Source organism: Ahaetulla prasina, chromosome 15, assembly GCF_028640845.1.
Source record: "Ahaetulla prasina isolate Xishuangbanna chromosome 15, ASM2864084v1, whole genome shotgun sequence".
Classification (NCBI taxonomy): Eukaryota; Metazoa; Chordata; class Lepidosauria; order Squamata; family Colubridae; genus Ahaetulla; species Ahaetulla prasina.
The window spans coordinates 17,559,660-17,581,319 of record NC_080553.1 but is presented as its reverse complement, the minus strand read 5'-3'; the positions used below and the strand labels follow the sequence as shown (position 1 = coordinate 17,581,319).

Below are 21,660 nucleotides of genomic sequence, written 5' to 3'. Positions count from 1 at the left end.
CATTCAAAGTTACGACAGAGGTCACTAAAGTTACTTGTGACCCGGTTTCAGAATTCTGATGGCTGCACACATCCCACAAATACACCTATAGTCAAATGACCCAATTTTTGGGCAGTGGGCTATCAGCTCATCCTTACGGCCAGTTGCAATGTTCCATGGTCCATTTGACCATGATTTATGACAGTTTCTAGCCAAAAAAAAAAATTAAAAATACCCAGAGGAATTGATAAATACGGTGTTTGCTTAAAAACAGCTGCAGAAAAATGTAAAATCAGTTTCAGTCATGTGGGTCACGACTTAAGACAGATTTTCTGGGTTCAGTTGCTGTCGTAAGTTGAGGATAACCTATACAAACAAAAAAATTTTTCCCCAGTCACTTACAGGTCTGGGAGATTTGCAGTTGTCAAATAATGTTCTTAGGCTTGCTTTAATCCTTAAAGACTAGCCAAATTTTGCAAAGAATTGAAATTGCATTTTTTTGATCCTGGCTTAAAGTTGCTTTGGGCCGTTTGCATCTCAAAATATATCATTGCAACTCACTATTCAGTGCAGTTATGTGGGTCTGTTCAGTCAAATGTACTTCTCACTCTTGTTTTCTAGAAAGAAAAATTCACTAAGGGTGCTGACGAGGCCAAAATTGTACAAAAATCTATGCAAGGTAGGTATCTCATGAATGCAACCTTTAGTTTAGTTTAGATTAGATTAGATTACTTTATTGTCATTGCACCTCGTACAATGAAATTAAATGCCATCTTCAGTGTACATTATAACTATAACACAAAACACCCATTCTTCACAATCTGTTGAATTGAAAACTCCTGATATTGCATTAATAATGCACTATACATTATTGAATTGTACACACTATTTACAGTATATATTGCACTTAATTTTTTAAGATGGGGCAAGAGGAAAAACGGATGAGATCTTTTCTTTTATTTAATAATAAACAGCTTGGTCAATTTGAGAAAAAAATCTCTTTAAGTAGCTGAACCGAATTCTGACCAGCTTTGCATTTTCTTCTTTTTTAGAAACTCTTGAAAAACTAAACCAAAAAGAGCTGCAGTTTACACAGCTGTCAGGCGAACTCGATCAGCTGAGATCCCATTTAACAGGTAAGAAAAAGCGGCAGTATTTTTTTTTGCCCCTACAGTCGATAATTAATTCAGTTAATTAATTCAGCTAATAGTTAATTCAAAATTAACGCATGTTGGCACCTACTTGCATCCATTCCTATCATTGCCAAACCATTCCAACTTCAAACCCAAGTTTCGTGTGTTTTCCAGTTTCAAACAAAAACTCCAGATGTAGTTTCCCAGTTAAAAATAGTCGGTGACTTACGACCACAATTCAACCCAAAATTTCTGTTGCTAAGCAAGACAGTTGTTAAATGAGTTTTGCTCCGTTTTACGACCTTTCTTGCCAGAGCTGTTAAGTGAATCACTGCCATTGTTAAGTTAGGAACACGGTTGTTAAGTGACTTGGCTTGTCAGAAGGTCGCAAAAGGGAATCACGTGACCCCGGGACACTGCAACCGTCATAAATATGAGCCGGTTACCAAGTGTGCCAATTTTGATCACCCAGCCGTGGGGAGGCTGCAACGGTCGTAAGTGTGAATACAGGTCATAAATCGCTTTCTTCAGTTCCGTTGTAAATTGGAACAATCACTAAACAAACTGTTGTAAGTCAAGGACAACTTATAGAGACCAAACTAGATAAATTCTTTATTTAAAACAGCCCCTTTTGCCATCTCTGTCAATTCCCTCCATTTTACCCTCAATTCCTGTGGCAAGGAGGGTATCTTTGTAAAAAAATACAAAAAAAATCTGCCTTTCTTGTCTCCGTGTTTAGCCATGGAGAAATCGCTGAAAGAACGAGAAATCCGAGAGCAGCAGCTCGTGGAGGCCAAAGTCAAGCTTGAAAATGAGGTGGCGGAAATCATGAAATCTTCGGGCGACAGCTCTTCCCAGCTGACCAAAATGAACGACGCCTTACGACTCAAAGAGAAGTAAATCCATTCCCCTCTAAAGAAACTCTTCCAGGCTTCCTGCCCTCTGGCTCCCTAGGATAAATGACAAGGGGAGATCTTCCGTATTTTTTTAAAAAAATTTAAATTTAAATTTTAAAAAATTAAAATTTTAATTTTTTTTAAATTAAAAAATTTTTAAATTTAAAAAAAAAATAAAATTTAAATTTTTAAAAAAAAAAATTTAAATTTTTGTTATTTGTCAATTTTGCTTCTTTTATGGTCTCCAGCTCTTGAATAATAATACCCTGAGCTTCAGTTCCTCAACCTTGGCTGCTCTAAGATGTGGACTTCAACTCCTAGAATTCCTCACGCCAGCAATTCTGGAAGTTGAAGTCCGCACATTTTAGAATTATGGGAGTTGAATTCCACACATCTTCCCCCATGCTGGCTGGAGAATTCTGGGAATTGAAGTCCATACATCTTAGAATTATGGGAGTTGAAGTCCATACATCTTGGAATTATGGGAATTGATGTCCACACATTTTAGAATTATGGGAGTTGAATTCCACAGATCTTCCCTCATGCCAGCTGGAAAATTTTGGGAATTGAAGTCCATACATTTTAGCATTCTGGGAGTTGAAGTCCAGACATCTTGGAATTATGGGAATTGAAGTCCAGACATCTTAGAATTATGGGAGTTGAAGTCCATATGTCTTGGAATTATGGGAATTGAAGTCCACACATTTTAGAATTATGGGAGTTGAAGTCCACACATCATCTCCCAGACTGGCGTGAGAATTCTGGGAATTGAAATCTATACATCTTGGAATTATGGAAGTTGAAATCCACACATTTTAGAATTATGGGAGTTGAATTCCACAGATCTTCCCTCATGCCGGTTGTAGAATTCTGGCAATTGAAGTCCATACATTTTAGCATTCTGGGAGTTGAAGTCCAGACATCTTGGAATTATGGGAATTGAAGTTCAGACATCTTAGAATTATGGGAGTTGAAATCCAGACATCTTGGAATTATAGGAGTTGAAGTCCACACCTTGGGAAGTTGACCTCTGTACATCTTCCCCACATTGGTCTAGATGAAAGAGTGAAGCCAAAATCTCGCCCATAAAATGCAGACCTTGGAAGAGATTTCACCATCATCTAAGCTCGCATATCTTCCAGCCCACCCACTGGGATTGTCACCCTGACCCTCGTTGTCCTGTTGTCCATTTTAGGCAGGTGGAGGAGCTTCAGGTCCAGCTCTCCAAGGCCAACACAGGAACAGCTCAATTGCAGGAGACTTTGGAGCAGGCGGCCCGTCAGGCAGAAAAGAAGCAGGAAGAGATGCTTGCGCGACATCAGGAGGAACAGCAGAAAATGAAGAACAAATTAGGCAGCCTGGTGAGAGCCGAGGGGACGGGAGGCAGGTGGGCTCTTGGGGTGGAGGGGGGAGATTTCACCAAAGAATCAAAATTCAGGTAATCCAGAAATCCTTTCTTGCTTACAGATGCAAAGCTGGGTAGAAGTAACCCTCGACTTACCACTGGTTGTAAGCCATGATGGCTGTAAAGCAAGCCATTATGTGACCAACCTGATTTTACGACCTAAATGAATGTCCCAAAAGGTGTTTTTTTTCCCCCCCAAAAAAAGGCAACAGGGCTTTCTTGATTTTTTGTTTTCTTTGAAAACACTTTTGCTTCTCATCCAAGAAGCTTCCTGGATGAGAAGCGAAACATTTTCAAGGAGAAACAACCAAGAAAGTCCAGTTTGTGTGTGGGGGGGAGGGAAGCACCTTTGGGACAACCGTGACCTGGAGGATTGAGAATTTCAACTGAAGTGGATCCGAAATGCTCTATGGCACGGGTATCAAACGTGATTTCATTGAGGGCCGCATCAGGGTTGTGTTTGACTTTGGGGGAGGGGCAGGGGGCGTGGCCAGCTCGACGTCACTCATGTCAGGGGCACCTGTGGTGGCCCGAGTGCTCTGCCAGCGAAAACGGGCTCCCGAGCTCCGTTTTCGGCTGCGACAGCCTCCTGCAACCCTCTGCCAGTGACCTGCATCCCCCCCCTCCCGAGCTCCGTTTTCGGCTGCGACAGCCTCCTGCAACCCTCTGACAGTGACCTGCATCCCCCCCTCCCGAGCTCCGTTTTCGGCTGCGACAGCCTCCTGCAACCCTTTGCCAGTGAAAGCAGTGAAAATGAGTGCTCTGTCAGCGAAAATGGGCTCCCAAGCTCTGTTTTCGGCTACAGTGGCCTCCTGCAACCCTTTTCCACCGAAAACGGAGCTCGGGAGGGCTGCACGCAGCCCTTCCGAGCTCCGTTTTTGCTGGCAGATGCACTGCAGGCCAGCCCTTCGCTGTTTCCAGGGCAGCTCTGCAGGCCAGATCTAAGCACCCCGAAGGCCAAATCCGGCCCCCGGGCCTTGCGTTTGACACCCTGCTCTATGGCTTATCAAACAGGGAGGGGAAAACTCCTGCCTCCAACCCAATGTTCCTCTGGCTGTTTTTTTCTGCAGGAGAAGAAAATAGCAGCTCTTCAAGAGGAGCATAAACACCTCCAAGCCGCCAGTGAGAAAGTGCAATCGGAAATGGGTGCCCGGCACGAAGAAGCCCTCAAGGAACTCCAGCGGGAGCTTCAGAAGAAGGATCAGCTGCTCGCAAAGACCCAGAAGGCCCACAGCGAGTTAGAGAAACAGGCCAAGGAATTGAAGAAGGAAGCCGAACATGCAAAGGTGCGCATCTGTCTTTGGCGTTCGCAGGGCGGTTTGTCCTGACGAGGAAAGGCCCATGTTGGGAGGTCCTGGATGCTCTCCTAGTTTTTCATGCAGACGGTTCATGACCATTGCACTGATGGCGTTACCTAGTTGGGTCATGAAACGCCTGCAGGAACACCACCAGGCTGAGAGAGCACCAAGGAGCCCGCAGTCCTCCTTCTCCGCCCCTTCTCCACTCCGCAAACCTGTTTCCCTTCTAGCACTGATGATGTTACCTAGTTGGGTCATGAAACGTCTGCAAGAAAGCCACCAAGCTCAGAGAGAGAATAACGGAGCTGGAAGGAACTTTGGAGGTCTTCTAGTCCAACCCCCTGCAGAAGCAGGAAATCGTATAACGTTCGGGCAAATGGTTGTCCGATCTCTTTTCAAAAGCCTCCAGCGATGGAGCGGGGAATCTAGTGTCGTGGTCCTCAGAACACACCCAAAAGACCTGCTTGTCTTCTAGACCAAGGTTATCCAACCCTTGGCCACTTTAAGATGTGTGGATTTCAACTCCCAGAATCCCCCAGCCAGCATCGTTGGCTGGGGAATTCTGGGAGTTAAAGTCCACGGGTCTTAAAGTCTAGGCCGCTCTAGGCCTCCCAAGTCCTTCCAGCTTTTGCTATTCTTCCATTTGCTAACATTTTATAGGCTTTCTTGGGATGCTTAAAAAAACTCCTTATTCTGCTCAAAAAGATAACCTATGCCAGAAACAAGATTAGCTTAACGTTTTTCCTCACTGCTTAACTTCCTACAGCAATTGGTCATGTTCCTTACCGGCTTAGAATAGTTTCAGTTTTAATTGTCTTTTATTTTTGCCTCTCCTTGAAAACGACTCCTGCCATATTCATCTCCTATTATTATTGTCGCTGTGCTTTAAGCTTTTGTGTTTGGCAATTCCTATGCTTGAATATGAGGTGTATATATTGACACACAGATTAGTTGATTAGATTCTGATCATTTACCGTATTTTTTGGATTATAAGATGCACCTTTTCCCCCCCCCCAAAAAAAAGAAGGTGAAAATCTGGGTGCGTCTTATACTCCGAATGTAGCCCCGCCCAGCTTCTCAAACGGAGGTTTCAGAAGCTGAAAAAAGCATCAGAAATGGAGCTTCAGAAAAAAAGCCCCCAAACAGAGCTTCAGAAAAAAAGCCCCCAAATAGAGCATCAGAAAAAAAGCCCCCAAATAGAGCGTCAGAAAAAAAGCCCCCAAATAGAGCGTCAGAAAAAAAGCCCCCAAACAGAGCTTCAGAAAAAAAGCCCCCAAACAGAGCTTCAGAAAAAAAGCCCCCAAATAGAGCGTCAGAAAAAGAGCCCCCAAACAGAGCGTCAGAAAAAAAGCCCCCAAACAGAGCTTCAGAAAAAAAGCCCCCAAACAGAGCTTCAGAAAAAGAGCCCCCAAACAGAGCGTCAGAAAAAAAGCCCCCAAATAGAGCATCAGAAAAAAAGCCTCCAAACAGAGCTTCAGGAAAAAAGCCCCCAAATAGAGCGTCAGAAAAAAAGCCCCCAAATAGAGCGTCAGAAAAAGAGCCCCCAAACAGAGCGTCAAAAAAAAAGCCCCCAAATAGAGCATCAGAAAAGAAGCCCCCAAACAGAGCTTCAGAGGCTTTTTTTCTGAAGCTGTTTCGGAGGCTTTCAGAGGCAGAAAAAAAGTTTTTTCTGAAACAGAGTTTCAAAAGTTTCAGAGGCAGAAAAAGAAGCAAAAAAAAAAAAAGCCAGGCACAGAGCTCACAACCAAGGAACCTGTTGCTAAAATTCACCTCTGGGAACAGCTGATTGGGGGGGTATTCCGGGAGGCCGATACACCTGCCAATCAGCTTTTTATTTTCCTCCCCAAAAACTAAGGTGTGCCTTATACTCCGAAAAATATGGTATATTTGTTGGCAAAGTGAAGCAAAAGCTAAAAAAAAAAAAAATTACAAATTTTCACATTGCAAAGGATGGACTTTAGTCTTCCCTGGCTAAGAGAAAACTTGACCCTGGAGACTTTTGCTCTGAACTTCTCAAGTATGGGAGAAGCCCTGAGCCCACCATAACCGTTACGTCAGGCGAGATCTCACCGCTTTGCTTTTTATGAGTTGGCGAGCGGATGACGGGATAATTCAAGCGTTGAATCCCACTTCTTCATACTTAATAATTTGATCGTTGCCCGTATAAGAAGGTGAGAGACAGGTAACTTGGGTCCATATACCAAACAAATGACCCATTGGGATCCCCCATATCAAAACAACTTACTTTATGCGCAGCCGGAATCTGAAAATAATATTTAACACAGCACAGTGTGGCTTAAGCAAAATGGTTCGGTTGGAACTGATTGCAGGGGGTGACACCAAAATAATAATTTTATCATATTTTATCTCTATTTTAAATTATGGCATTTTATTCCAGTTTCATTTTAAATTGTATTTTATTCCAATTTTTATTTTAAATTGTGTTTTATCCAACTCCATTTTAAATTGCTTTTATCAAATTTTAATCATAATTTGTTTCTGGACGTGTCAGGCCTGGAAGCCATATTACCTTGGTGCCTTTAGGATCCAGGCCTGCCAGGATCTCTGCACTTTGATATCACCCAACGGCTAATCAATCAATCAATCAATCAAATAAAATAAAATAATGGCCCCAAAGATGCTTTTCAAGAAGCAACTAGACTTTCTGGTTTTTTTTTGAAGAGGTTTCACTTCTCATCCAAGAAGGTTCTTCAGCTCTGAAGAACAGTTGAAGAAGCTTCTTGGATGAGAAGCGAAACCTCTTCAAAGAAAAACCAGAAAGTCCAGTTGCCTCTTGAAAAAGCACCTTTGGGACAACCATGACCTGGATGACTGAGAATCTCCATAGACACCTGATGTAATGCCTTACTATTACACGCAAGCGTTCCTTGCAATACGTCCAGTGACTTGGATAGTCTTTAAGCAGGGCTTTCTGTGTGTCAATATATAAACCCGCTTAGTCTTATTTTGGAATAGTCGTGCTATTTATTAATCCACACTCGTCTGCTTGACTTCATTCTTCTTGTGTTTTGTCTCCCTTTCTCCCTGTCCTTTGTTCATGTAGTCCTTAACCTCTATGCTAGCAACAGCCAGAAAAGAGATTGAATTTATGTCAGACGAGATGAGGGCCTTGATAGCCGAGAAGGAAGTCTTGGCGCAGGAAGGGAATGCTTTAAAGTTAGAAAAAGGTTCCTTGTTGTCCAAGTTGGTAGACTTGGAGTCCAAGATTGGGCTGTTAAAACAAGATCAGGAGAAACTGTGGACAGTGAACGAGGAGCTTAATCTGGAGAACAAAAGAACAGTCAAGGAGAAACAAGACGCGGAGAACAAAACCCAGCAAGAGAAGGAGAAGAACGATGAGTTGATCTCCGAAAAGGGAAGGTTGCTCCTGGAGATCGAGACCGCCCAAGAAGACCTTCTCAAGATCACTAGAGAGAACGACGCTCTACGTACATCGAAGGCGTCTCTCCTCGGTCAAGTGGAGGAGCTCCAAGGCCGCAGCGAGGCCTTGGCCCAGGAATGTCGGAAGCACATCAGCCAACGGGAAGAACTGGAGGATTGTCAGAGGAAGCTCTCGGAGGAAAACGCCGCCCTTCTCAAAGATAAGGACGATGTCATCCAGAAGCTGAAGAGCTCTTACGAAGACATGGCCCGGGACCAAAAAGAGCTCCTTCAAGAAGTGACCACCTTGGCTGCTGAGAGGGACTCGCTCTTGAGCAAACATCTGGATCTGGAAAACAAGCACGTTGCTTTGAAGAGGGAACGGGATGTTCTCCTGCAGACCAGCCAGGATCTGCAGTCTGACAAGGAGACCCTCTTGAAAACTCAGGAGGAACAACGCCAGAGCTTCGAGCAGGCGCTGGTGGAGAAACAGGAGCTTCAGTTGAAAAGTGATGGCCTTCAGTCCAGATGGGAACTATCCGATAAAGAGCTTAAAAGGGTCACCAAAGACAAGAACCAACTGGAGGCCTCTCACGCTAGTCTTTCAAAACTTCTGGAAGAGATTAAGGCCAGCAGGGAATCGACCGACACCGAACTGATTCAGCTCCTGCAAGAGAAGGAAACCTTGATTTGCTCCGAGAGAAGACTTGTAGCCGAGCGGGAGGAACTTTGGAACGAAAACAAGAACCTGTCGGAAAAGCTGGCCCAAACCTCTGAAGAAGCCGCCCTCACTGAGAAAACCTTGAATGAGAAGCTGAGCCAGTTGAGCGCGGAGAAGGAGGTGGCCTCTCAGAAGTCTCTGAAGTTCAAGAAGCAGAACGAGAGCCTGGTCAAGGAGAAGGCCTCCTTGGAAGCCAAATGCGCCGAGCTCCTGGCGGAGAAGCAGTCTGCCACCAAAGCCGTGTGCGAATTGAAGAAGAAGCACGAGTTGGACATTTCTGCCAAAAGGATGCTGGTCCAAGACAAGGCCAAACTGCAGGGCAGTGCTGAAACCTTGAAGCGAGAGCTTGACCAGAAGATACAGGAGAACCAGGATCTCGTCCGATACAAAGCTGAGCTCTCCAAAATCTTAAAAGAGACCCAAAGCGCCAAAACCGTATTGGAGAACGAATACTCCGCCTTGCTTCACGCCAAGCAGCTCCTGGCGGCTTCCTTTAAAAGCAGTTCGTCGGAGAAAGAGGTACTGAACAAAGAGAAGGTCCAGCTGCAAGAAGAATGCCAGAAGTTGAGCAAGGAGCTCAAAACCATCTACAATAACCTGACGATAGAGCGGGAAGGCCGCACGTTGGAGAAAGAGTCTTTTGTGGTCGAGAACACCCAACTCCATAATGCCATGAGTCGCTTAGAGGCAGAGAAGGAACAGCTGAGCCTGGAAAATAAGGAGCTGTTGATCGAACGGGACCAGCTGAAACAGGAGAAGTTGAAGAGCGCGTCCAGGTTGGAAGAAATTATGAAGGAGAAAGAGGTCCTCAGTGCCGAGACGGACCAGCTGGCCTCCAACATTGAGAAGCTGAAGAAGGAATTTGCGGCTCTGACCAAGTCAAAAGCAGAGCTGCAGGAACTTCACAGCAGTGTCTCCAATATCCTAGAGGACCTCCGTTCCAGCCACCAAACCAGCGAACTGGAGAGGGCCAAGCTGCTTCAAGAGAACGAGATGTTGCTCCTGGAGCAGAAACATCTCATCACCATCAAGGAAGAGATCTTGAAGGAGAAGGAGACGTTCTCCAAGGACTACTACAAGCTGCACGACGAGGTCACGCTTCTAGCCCAGGCCAACAGTGAGATGTCTAGCAACCTTTTGGCGGCTCAGAACAAAACCCAAGCCCTTCAGAAGGAAAGAGACGAACTGGTCGTCAAACTGGAAGACATTGAAGGTCTGCAGGCTCAGGCGGTAATGCAAAGATTTGAGGTATCGCAATTGCTAAATCAGTCCGATTATGGTTACTAACACCAAGCACTAATGGTTCCTGTGTCTGCACTTAACTTTGCACGATCGCGCACCCTTGGAACACCCTTCTTAATTCTCTTACAGATAGCAAATTTAAGTTGATTTGTGGGGTGAGGGACACCTGTCATCAACAGCTGGAATGATGTGAGGGAGAGTTTTTAGGGTCTCACCACAGCTGAATATTCCAGTCAGCTCTTCAGTTGTGAATAAAAAGGCACCATAGATGTGGATTGAATGCAAGTCCCAGTGGAATTGGAAAGGGTCTTATTTTAAATTGGTATCTCGGGAACCGATGGTTACGCCTCCCTCTCTCGCCCATGCCCAGCTGGATCCAAACTTCCAGCAGACCGATTCTAAGCGGAATAGTTTGCAAAACGGAAGTTGTTACCTTTTTATTCACAATCCTCGTTTGCGTTCACCACCAACAGAGGACAAATCAGGAGGCTAAATCGTTCCTTCTCTCCGTTTCGTTAAAACCTCGAGGTTTATTCCAACCACTGTTCTGACCTTAAACTAGCCTGCTCTTAAAGCTTAGAAACGTTTATTGAAATATTTCAATTATCTCTTCTTGCCCCCACTCCCCCCCCCAAAAAAAAAGTTAGAGGCACAGTTGTTGCTTCTCTGATTTTCAATATTCTTTTTTTAAAAAAGAGCAGAAATCTGTTGTTGGTGAAGCTCTTCTCCTGAATGAATGAGAGTAATTAAAAAACAATAATAATTCACGAACATAATTGAATTGGGAGCCACGGATAATGCTAGCATGGGATTGTCATTTAATTTCTGCATGGAACAGTAGATTTAATTGTGCTTCTGGCACGAAGCAGAAGGATTGGTTTCACACTCGAGCAGCAGCTGGATTTTAGCCTCGATTTGCTGCTTACTCAAGAGAAATACTATTGACCAGAGTAGCGTTTCCCAACCTTGGGGGACTTTTAAGAAGTGTGGACTTCAACTCCCAGAATTCTCCAGCCAGCTATGAATTCTGGGACTTGAAGTCCACACTTCTTAAAAGTTCCCAAAGTTGAAAAAAAACCGCTGTTATTGGTAGGCAATCAAAGGCGGGCAACCTGGACGCCTGCAGAGAGCTCGGATTACAGCTCCCATCATCCTGAGCCACCATCACAGTGGCTCATCATGTGGAAGAGAGAGCTCTGTGGGCCACCAGGTTGTTCTCCGATGGTAAACCTGCCACCATCTTCAACATCTTTTGCCCAGGACTTGACCTGTTGTTGTTGTTTTTAAAAAAAGAAAGATTTTAAAAGATTTGTTTTAAATCTTTTAGACTGCAAAAACGGCAGAAGATGCTCTGCAGATAGTGGAGCAAGTGACCAAAGAGAAAGACGCCCTCCATAAAGAGAAGACGGAAATCGTGGCCTCCTTCGAAGAGTCTAAGCAGCTCAATCAAAAGCTGAAAAAAGAGGTAAATAAAAAAATTAAACCGCCTTCCTTTGGCTAGGGAGGAATCGTTGTCGTGATTCCAAATTGAACACACACACACACACCCCAACGCATGCAGGATTTACGCTTTGGATGCAGGAGGTCCCTCGTTCAATCCCCAGAATTTCCAACCAAGAGGAAAAACTCCGATAACAAATGATGGGAAGGACTTTTTGTCAACTTTTTATGACCCTTCTTGCCACGGTTATTAAGTGAATCTGGCTTCCCCCCCCACCTTGACTTAGCTTGTCAGAAGGACGCAAAAGGGAGCACCAGACCTTGGGACACAGCAACGGTCATAAGTATGAACCAAGCATCTGAATTTTGATCACGTAACCATGAAAGTTAATCACGTAACTTTGAATGGTCAGTAAATGAACTGACCATCTTTAATCCACTGAGGCCGAGGCTCAATGGGCAGAGATCTGGTGCCCAAGCAATGGCTGCCATTAACAAAGAGATCCCCGCAGATTTTAACCAAGGGATCTCCTGTTTCTCCCTATATTCCGTTGAGAAATTGAGGGTCCCAGCGAAGGAAGAGTCGGTGCACTGATGAAATCCACTCCGTGGCTTCCAGACAGAGGGCTAAATCCACCCACTGGTTCTAATTCTTCCAGAGTAGCCAGAGATTATCTGTTATGACATAAAATATATCCCCCCCCCTACCCCCACCCAATTGTTTATGGACAGAGAAGATTTCAGAGGCTGATGAGAAGACCTCAGGGGACAAAATGAAAACCTGGGGACGCCAAACCTTGCAGGTGATTTGAACTGTGCAGAACCAGCAGGCTCCCCCCCCCTCCCCGAAAGACATAATATTTTCAGAATTAGTTCCTTCCCCGTTAAATAAGCTGTCCTAGATCCTGCCACAGCCCACACCTGACACAGCTGCTTCAGCAGAAATGGGGAAAAAAGGGGTCAAGAAAAGACTGGGTCACCCTTCTTTCCTCCTGGGACCTCTTGAGTTAATTTTTATTTTCTCCTCTCCCCCCACCTCCCCGCCACACTTCTCAAGCTGGACGCACTTAAAGAAAGCCACCGGAAGAACCGAGAGGAGCTCACCAAATCTCAGGAACGTCTGAACGACGAGAGCCGAAACCTGGAAGAACTTCGAAAAGAATTGTGAGTTTTTTGTTCTACTTGTGGGAGACTTTCGTTCGGGGAGGGTGGTGGTGGTGGGGGGGGGGCAATGTTTATCCGTGGAATGGGAAGGAGAGGAAATGCAGAGAAAAAAGCCAGCATGCCTAAAGGGGTGCGTAGAACAAAAATAGCCAGAATTTGCAGCTGCTTCTGGGTGTAAGAACAGAGAACAAAAACGGGGTTGCATTTTTAAAATAGACAAAGCTGCACAGAGGTTGCTATTTTGGTCCCAGTTTTTCCCCTCAGTATTCCTTTGTATTCCCTTGTGTATTTTCTCCAACATTAACAAAATGTTGAGGAAATGCCATACATTCTTTTTATTATTATTATTATTATTATTAATGGCAGTTTTTGTGCAAGAAGTGCACCGGAACAGGACTTTCCAAATTACGTATAATAAACCGTCTTCATCGTGCGTTTTTTGTTATTTTACGGGTCCAATCAAAAACGCTCCTTGCAATCATAAGAGAAATGGGTTCTTTGATGCTTATTCTCAGGGGATGATTATGGGTGTTTTATCTCTTGATTCGTGGAACTGGAAAACCCATGCTTTTGCAATTGTATATGAAACTTAAAATCTTGCACAGCGCAATACAAGTAATCCTTGACTTACGGCCACAGTTGAAACCAAAACTTCGGACAGTTTCAAGCGTCGCACCCAATTTTGACAACTTTTTGGCCATGATAGTGGAGTGAAATCACTCCAGCTGTTAAGCAAGTCGCAAAGTTCTTAAGTCAGCCCGGCTTCTCCCGTTGACTTTCCTTATTGGGAGCCAGCTGGGAAGGTTGCAAATGACCCCAGTCGCCAAGTGCTGAAATTTTGATCGCATGGCCATGGACCACTGCAATGGTCCTAAGCATGAGAATTGGTCAGAAGTAACTTTTTCTGTTACGGGACTTTTTCAGCACTGGGACTCAGTGGCTAAGACGCTGAGCTTGCCAATCGAAAGGTCGGCAGTTCAGCGGTTTGAATCCCTAGCGCCGCGTAACAGGGTGAGCTCCCGTGACTTGTCCCAGCTTCTGCCAACCTAGCAGTTCGAAAGCAGGTAAAAAAATGCAAGTAGAAAAAATAGGGACCCCCTTTGGTGGGAAAGGAACAGCGTTCCGTGCGCCTTTGGCGTTGACCCGTGCCGGCCACATGACCACGGAAACGTCTTCGGACAGCGCTGGCTCTTCAGCTTTGAAACAGAGATGAGCACCGCCCCCTAGAGTCGGGAACGACGAGCACCTACGTGCGAGGGAAACCTTTACCTTTAACTTTTCCAGTGGTAACTTTGAACGGTCACTAAACGAATAAATCGAGGACTAGAATTGCAGCCTTTTTCTTAATGAATAATGACTCAGAGGCTCCCTTTATGTTTTACACTATAAAAAATACGATTTTAGCGTCTCGGGGGGGGTGTGTGTGTGTGGGCAGCCTGTACAAAAAAAAAAAAAAAACACCATTATTTTTTTCCCCTACAAACGTAACGCCTTGGTGCTTGAAAATCTCTTCAAATCTCTTCTAAAAATAGATAGCTTGGAGATGCCTGCAGGCAGCTCGCGCACAGCAGCCCGGAAAGCAGATGGTAATCCCCGTTGCCTTGTTTTATTAGGTTTTTAGCCTAGGCTTTTCAAACCAAACTGTTCCCGCACGCTCGCTCCAGCCAATCTGGGTAGCAAGGAATCTAATTTTGCAGCGGATTAATTCGCTTGCGAGGAATGTAGGGCGCCGAGATGTCACTCGGCAGGACCCGGGGAGACGTTGGGCTCTAAAAATACCCAGCCGTTTCCAGGCTGGAAATGCTCAGAGACCCAGGTCCTATTCACACCACCGTCGTACAAGTCAAGGGTTCGAGAGGCGTGAGTTTGTCTCCCACGAGAGGAAGGCTCTCTTCAAAGCGTGAAGGCTGCCGGTCTCAGCCGGGGCTCCGCGGTTGCGTCCGCCAGTCTGTGTGACTCGGATGTTAGTGAATGGAGCTTTTATGAAACCAGAATTGGTGGCTGCCAGCCAAGAGACCGGGCACCGCCAGTTTGTCTTCAAATCCAGCGTCGCGGGGAGCGTCCGAACCATCCGATAACGGGAGACTTGGCAAGAGCCTTTAGGATTTACTCAGATGGCTGTTTGGTGGGTCTGTTTCCAAAGGGGAGAAGCGGGCAACGACGAAAAGGAGCGTGCCCTTTCCTTTGGTGGATGATACCAGACGCAGGAGAACGGAGGCTGGGCGGGCGGGCTGTTTTTTTTAATCGGTGGTCTCGTCAAAACCGTGACAAATTATGACGTGGTTTGCAAGCCGGTCTGTCTTTCCTTCCCCACCAGCCCGGTCTCGCCCCCTTCCCTTCCATCCTCCTCGTTCCTATAGTAACCCTGCTGCCTTCTCCATCTCTTCCCAGGGAAATGCTCAAAGTGGCCGAAGAGGAGAAATCCCAACAGCTCGCCGTCTTCCAAGAGGAGAATCTCAAACTTGCGAAAGAGTTGGGGAAAGAAGATCTCGCCAGTCACCGGAAGGTAAGAGAGATGTTTTCGGCCTCGGATTTGGGTGAGAAGGACAGGGATGGGTGGGGAGAAGTTTAGAAGGGTCCTGAGATGCTGGACAGGTGGATGTGGGAGAGATGAGGAGGAGGAGGAGGAGGGCAGGGCTCCAAAGGGGCTTTGGAGAAGGTAACCTTCGGTGGTGCCAGTTCCAGGGGAGAAGTTGAATTGTTAGGAGTTGAGAGAAGGCAAGGAGGACTCTCACGCTCGTCTTAGGGAGGCGTAAAGTTTTTAGCTGGGGGGCCACTGCGTTCACCAGTGAGGGAAAATTAATTTTGGCTGTGCAAAGCAAGCCCTTGGTTTTAAGAGGCTCAGATACCACGTCGACCCAAAACTGGGGGGAGTTGCAGGACTCCGCTGCCTGCAACTCCTAAATACCTGAAGACATTAGCATCCAGAACTTCCAGGTTTTGAGTGGAATGGTTTTTCTGGAGGAACTTTGCAAACCAGATGCATTTTCAAGGGTACACTCAGAGTCCCTCTGAATTTGCCCCCCCCCGAAGGAAATTGCATTTTAGGAGAAGGTTTATGTTGAAGAAGTGGGAGGGAAAATCCCTACAGCTGTGCTGTGAGTCGCGTTTTAGGGGACATGAATGAGCGTTTTATTAACCTCGGCCCCTTGAAGATGTGTGGACTTCCCCAGCCAGCAGTTTAACTGGAACTTACCGTGTGGTTCTGATTCTTTGTGCTTGAAAAGAGAATTATTTTCAATTCTGGCATATCCTTGGTCTAACACGACACAGGTTTCAGATCTCTAAATTATTCATTATCTTTTAATTTGGTCTTTTTACACGAGCAGTAGGTGCCTGATGGGGCTTATGGTTGGAAGGTGCTCCCTGCGAGGAGAGGGTGGGAGAAACAAGATCTTATATATAAAATAAGAAATAAGAAAAGGGTCCTCTAAAGCTAGTTTTTAATAAGAAAAACGGTATATGAGGATGAAGGCAGTATCCTGTTCCTTTTTTGTGTATATGTGTGTGTGTTGTGTGGTTATTGCGGTGATTGAGTTTATTTAATCAGGGCTTCCATGTTTTGTGACATGCTTTTAACTCTATTTTTGGATATGTTTAACCTGCTGGAATTTTCTGAAGTGGGTGGCATTGTAAATACGAAATTAATAATGAATGGAATTCTAAGAAGGGAGAGCTGGTTGCATAACTAGGTTGCAAAAAGACTTAGAAGTGGCTAAATAAAATCCTCCCCCTATCCCACCTCCTAAAGATGTGGAATAGATTCAAGACTCATAATAATTTTTTTTAAAAAAAAAAGATATATGATGTAAAAGGGCAGAGTAAAAAAATCCTCTTTTTTTCTCCCTTTCTCGCTTGGTTTTTCCAGCTGGAAGAAGAGAGATCAGTGCTCAATAACCAGCTGTTGGAGATGAAAAAAAGGTGAGTTGATTTGCACACTTAGAAAGAAAGAAGAAAGAAAGAAAACATTGATCTCAAATAGAATTCTTTGATCCCCCCCGCTACTCTTCTGCGCTTAAAATTAATCTTAGCATTGCACCTGGCCTGTTCAAAACGTCTCCAGCAGGTGGAACGTTACGTTAAAAAAATACATCAAAGCGTCCTTCCCATCTCTAAAATGTGGGTGGAAAAACACCGATTTCTGGAAACTTTTCTACAATTTAGCTCATCCTCAGAACTTGGTTGATTTCTTTGAGTTCTCTGCCTTTCAACTCTCCCACTTAATTCAGAGCCATTTTTAGCCTGGGGGTGGGGAATTTCCACGGAGATGTCTTAAATCCCCAAAAGCCCTCCCCTCGTCCAACTTCTAAATTCTTCATGGAGAGTTTTTTTGCCCCCCCCCCCACCCACCCACCCAAAAAAAATCATTGCTTAGAAGCCTGAAAAGGAAGCTCGGCCTTGCCTTACCCCTTAAGGACATTTTTAATTCAGGAAAGACCCAGATTCCCAATTATTCAGGGTTCCTTATTGGCTGCAAAAACCAGAAGGCTGTGAGTTCTAATTCTTCCTTAGACATGGTGCCCACTGGGTGGCCTTGGGCCTCTTAGTCATCTTAGGGAATAGTCACCTCAACTCAAAGTCAATTTTTTAATTCAGGAAAAACCCAGATTCCCAATTATTCAGGGTTTTTTTATTGGCTGCAAAAACCAGAAGACTGTGAGTTCTAGTTCTTCCTTAGACATGGTGCCCACTGGGTGGCCTTGGGCCTCTTAGTCAGCTTAGGGAATAGTCACCTCAACTCAAAAAATCAATTGAAACATACATTTGAGATACCGTATGCAGTTAGTTCTCGACTTACAACAGTTTTGTTTCGAGACCGTTTGAAGTTACAGAGAAAAAGTCCCTTTTTCTTTAAAAAAAAAAAAAAAAGTTTTCCTGGAGGGTCTCCTGCTCATGCAGAGAGTCGGACTAGATGACCTCCAAGATCCCTCCAACTTTGTTTTTCTACGATTCTAAGCACTTGGCCTGGCCTCGGCAGGCTACAGGCAACCTTTGCAAATAGAGAGAGGGGTGTCACGCTGCCCCCATCCTCCCACTCTCCCTCCCTTCCATAAGGACCCTCTCCCCCACCCTCCTTCTTTCCGACCCTGGGTTGATCCTTTGGAAGGTGGAGGTAAGAAGCTGACGGGGAATTCGATATTATTTCGGCTCGTTGTGGGTTTGCTGACTATCTGACTTGGCTCTGCGCTGTTTTCTGAATCTCTTCTTCCCTTCTACCTTTCTGCTTCCTTGCTATATCTGTGTGTCTTTAATGGTAAGACTAAAGAAAGTCTATCCACGTTACAATAAATAACTTTTAATTTTATTTTTTTCCTCCAATGAAATCGTTGTACATATTTTTTTGGCTGCCTTATGTTACCTCCGTGTCTTGCTTTTTTTTTTGTTTTTTTGTTTCTGGTTTTGAATTTTTTATTTGTTTATTTGAGTTTTGGTTTTGTAAAATACTCGGCAGTGTTAAATCTTTATATATATATATATATCTATATCTCTATATTTTAATAACAACAAGCAGAATCGACTTGGGTGCAAATTTAGTTCTTCCTTTACTGTATCTCTCGCATTTCTCTGCCATGTTTCTAACATGTGGTTCTTGTTATCTTGCATTTTTAAAGCTTGCCCAGTATTACTTTAAGGTACTTGCTCCGTTATTGCAATTTCTTTTTATTTCCTTTTTTTGTGGCAAGGGAAAAATCTGGGTGGAATTTCTAGCAGGAGATGTTTGGAATTAACTGTTCACGATCGTGCCCAGAGTCAGTTACCAAACTAATAATCTTTCAGAAATGAAACAGATACCAAGTCCTTTTGATGAGATGAAATTTACTCCTTGTAGGAGACCTACTCAAGAGACCTACTCCTGGTGGGCTGAGCCATGCGCGGCCTTTAGTTCATACAAATCTTGACATAACTCTCTAAAATTAATACGGGTCTTTCTTTCCTGAAACAATCCAAAGCTATTTTTAAGTGGCTCTACTCATCCATGAAATTATGCTTCTTGAGTGTTTGAGAGCTCGGTGGTCCTCAACTTAATGACTGTTTTTTTAGAGTCTGTTTTTTTTAGCACAGAAAAAAAGTGACTTACAACCTGTTCTTGCACATACAACCTCGGAGGCCCTTGCTGCTCTTGAGCTGGGCGGTTTCCTGGCAGATGTTTCATGACCCAAGCTAGGTAACATCATCAGTTGCAACAAAAACGGTTGTAAAACAGGGCCTGACTCACTTAATAACAGCATTGCTTAGCGACGGAACCTCCAGTCCCAACAGCGGTTGTAAGTTGAGGACTAGCTGTAACTGCTCTTTTTTCTTTTTAATAAGAAAACTTGTTTTGGCTTCATTGCATGAGTGAGCTTGCAAACAGCTGGGATCTGCATTTGTGTAGGACTGTAAAGAGAGCGTAAATCAGGAAACGTCTTCCAATTTTATAAAAAGCCAAAAGAGATAGAGAGAGAGAGAAAGAGAAGGAAGGAAGGAAGGAAGGAAGGAAGGAAGGAAGGAAGGAAGGAAGGAAGGAAGGAAGGAAGGAAGGATTTATTTGCTGAATTTGAGAGCCGGCTGGGATCACCTCCGCCAGGTATCAAGTCGGGGTTTGGGGTTGCCCGTTTGATTTGAGATGTGGTGGAGGGCTTCCTTGCTAAGAGTAAATTGAGGGGAGGAAAACAGGAGCGATCCATTGGGCTTGATGTTGGTGCTTCTTTAGATGGTAGGTCATCCAATTTATTGTCTGGATAAGGCAACCGTTGGCTGGTTTGCTTTGTTTTACTTTGAGACTCTCTGGAGAGTCTTAATCTTCCAGGTCGTGGTTTCTCCCCAAAGGTCCCTTTTTCCAAAAGGCAAATTGACTTTCTTGGGTTTCCCCTTTGAAAACGTTTCGCTTCCCATCCAAGAAGCTTCTTCAGAACTTAGGTGAGAAGCAGAACATGGTCAAAGAAGGAGGAAAAAACCCCAAGGAAGTCTTGTGGCCTTTTGGAAAAAGTACATTTTTGGCCTTTTTCGGCAATTCCTGTGTGTTTGATCACAAGCCCTCTCCAGCCACGGCTTCCCCATGCTTAAGAATTAACCGAAGTACAAAATGTTTTCCACCGGCTGCAAAAATTAATAATAATAATAATAATAATAATATTTTAATTTGTATACCGCCCTTCTCCTGAAGGACTCAGGAAATTGTCCTATTATTAGTTCCTTCCTTACCGTTCTCAATCAGATTCCTAGCCCTGAAGATTGGAAGGACACTTAACGGTGTCTTTTGACCTTCCCCAACGAGCCGACACCCAACGGAGGCCAGAGTGGCTCCAAGATGTCCTCTTTGTAAGAACCTTCTCATCTCTTCCATCAATGAGTTGACCTGCATGCAAACAAACCAACTCTCCCGGCTCCTGAATGCCCACCGGTTCAATTCTAGCAAGGCCTCTTGGGCTTTGGCCGATGAGACCCACCTTCACGTTGAACTCCTCACGCAAGTAGACCCAGCCAGGTCTACTTGAGCGGCCCAGTTGATCCAATCCTTGACCTCCAAAAGTCCCCTTTGTGCTTTGCAGCCAGGCTGACTCCTTCACTGCTTATTTTTTTTTTCCCCTGGGAGAAAAACCGCAGCGTTTCTGATCTGTAGGGGAACAGTAGCCTTCTATCTCGGCGTTACAAGCGGCATCTCGGCCATCTGTGACGCGGTGTGCCTCGGTGTCATCCCCCCACCCCACCCCGATTTTCCCTTGCCGCTTCTGTGACCCAGAATGAACATCTGCATCACTTCTGAAAAGGCCTTCTGTGATGTGTCTGCCATCGTTGCTTGTTGGCTAGTTTTCTTGGTTGGGGGGGACACAGCAGCCATCCTGCCCATCACCCCTGCTGGTTATTGGGGTTCTTTCTCACTCTTAACAGTCTTCTTTAAGGGGCCTGTTGGATTCTGCCTTTAATCCTTAAATTTGCATTTTGTTTGGTGTGCATGATCTCTCTCTCTCTCTCTCCTTCATTTTTACCCTTTTATTAGATTTTGGTTTGCAAAACGAACAGCTGTTCCTTTCTGCTCAGGAGCGATCCCTCTCTCGGGGATCGTAAAGCCATTCCAGTGATACCTTCTGAGAAGGTTTGGTGTGTGTTGTGACCCAGGCCCAAGTAGGTAGTAGGAAACTCAGTCAGTGTAAAAACAAACAAACTTTATTCGAACAGTTGAGAATGACTTCATTCTCAGCATCGTTTAACTAAATTAAAGCAAATTCCTCCTAACACAAATTCCTCAGTCCTATCACAAACCTCGGTCCAATTAGGCAAACTGCCAAAGGCCTTTCTTGGCAAACGTTCAAAAGTCACCAGTGCAAAATAAATGCAAGAAGATGAAGCTATCAACGTTGTTTTCCAGCAAAGAGCCCAAACGCCATCCTGGTCTGTTTTAAGCCTTATGGGAGGGGCCAATCATCTCATGGCCTTACTCCCAAGTTGTCCTCTTTGCTTGAGCTGCTTTTGCCTTCTGGCAGCTCTTCTCATGCGTGCATTAGGAACAGGCTCCTCCTGTTCCTCTGCCTCACTACTGTCAGCCTCTGGAGGCTCTGGAGTCCCTACCTCACTCCCCGATGGCCCTGGCCCCACCTCTGCCTCTGACGCAGAGGCTCATCCGGACCTGCCCCAGCCTTCAGGACTGGTCCATGTTCTTCCTCAGCCTCATCGCTGTCTGACTCCGTTGCCCGCTCCGCAGGCTGTTGGCGAACCACAACATGGTGGAAATGGATCGGACAGTGTTTCTGAATCCCAAACCATTTGAAGATGGGTGGGCTTCACCTCTCAGAATCCCCAATGCTGGCTGGGGAATTCTGGGACTTGAAGTCCTCCCATCTTCCAAGACGCTGAGGTGGAGAAACACTCCAATGGGAATGAACGCCATACTTTCCTATTGTTGTTTGGTGAAAATTCTCAAATAATTTTCGCCTGTCAGTTCCTCAGGCTTTGCCTAATGAAGTTCAACCCCACGTTGAAATTATAATAACATTAATAATGGCCACAGGAGCCTCTTAAA

At 44.9% G+C, this 21,660-nt stretch overlaps 1 protein-coding gene across 2 annotated transcripts in view; it reads left to right on the top strand.

The window, feature by feature from the left end:
- Window positions 1-21,660, top strand: part of CLIP1 (CAP-Gly domain containing linker protein 1) — a 65,769-nt gene that overhangs the window by 36,478 nt on the left and 7,631 nt on the right. For both annotated transcript variants that reach the window (XM_058158025.1, XM_058158024.1), the window contains 10 exons: window positions 601-658; window positions 1,032-1,115; window positions 1,852-2,008; window positions 3,204-3,369; window positions 4,484-4,699; window positions 7,776-10,061; window positions 11,383-11,520; window positions 12,553-12,659; window positions 15,051-15,165; window positions 16,528-16,580. In XM_058158025.1, the coding sequence (XP_058014008.1) occupies window positions 601-658; window positions 1,032-1,115; window positions 1,852-2,008; window positions 3,204-3,369; window positions 4,484-4,699; window positions 7,776-10,061; window positions 11,383-11,520; window positions 12,553-12,659; window positions 15,051-15,165; window positions 16,528-16,580 (3,380 nt within the window). The remainder of the gene's footprint in view (window positions 1-600; window positions 659-1,031; window positions 1,116-1,851; window positions 2,009-3,203; window positions 3,370-4,483; window positions 4,700-7,775; window positions 10,062-11,382; window positions 11,521-12,552; window positions 12,660-15,050; window positions 15,166-16,527; window positions 16,581-21,660) is intronic.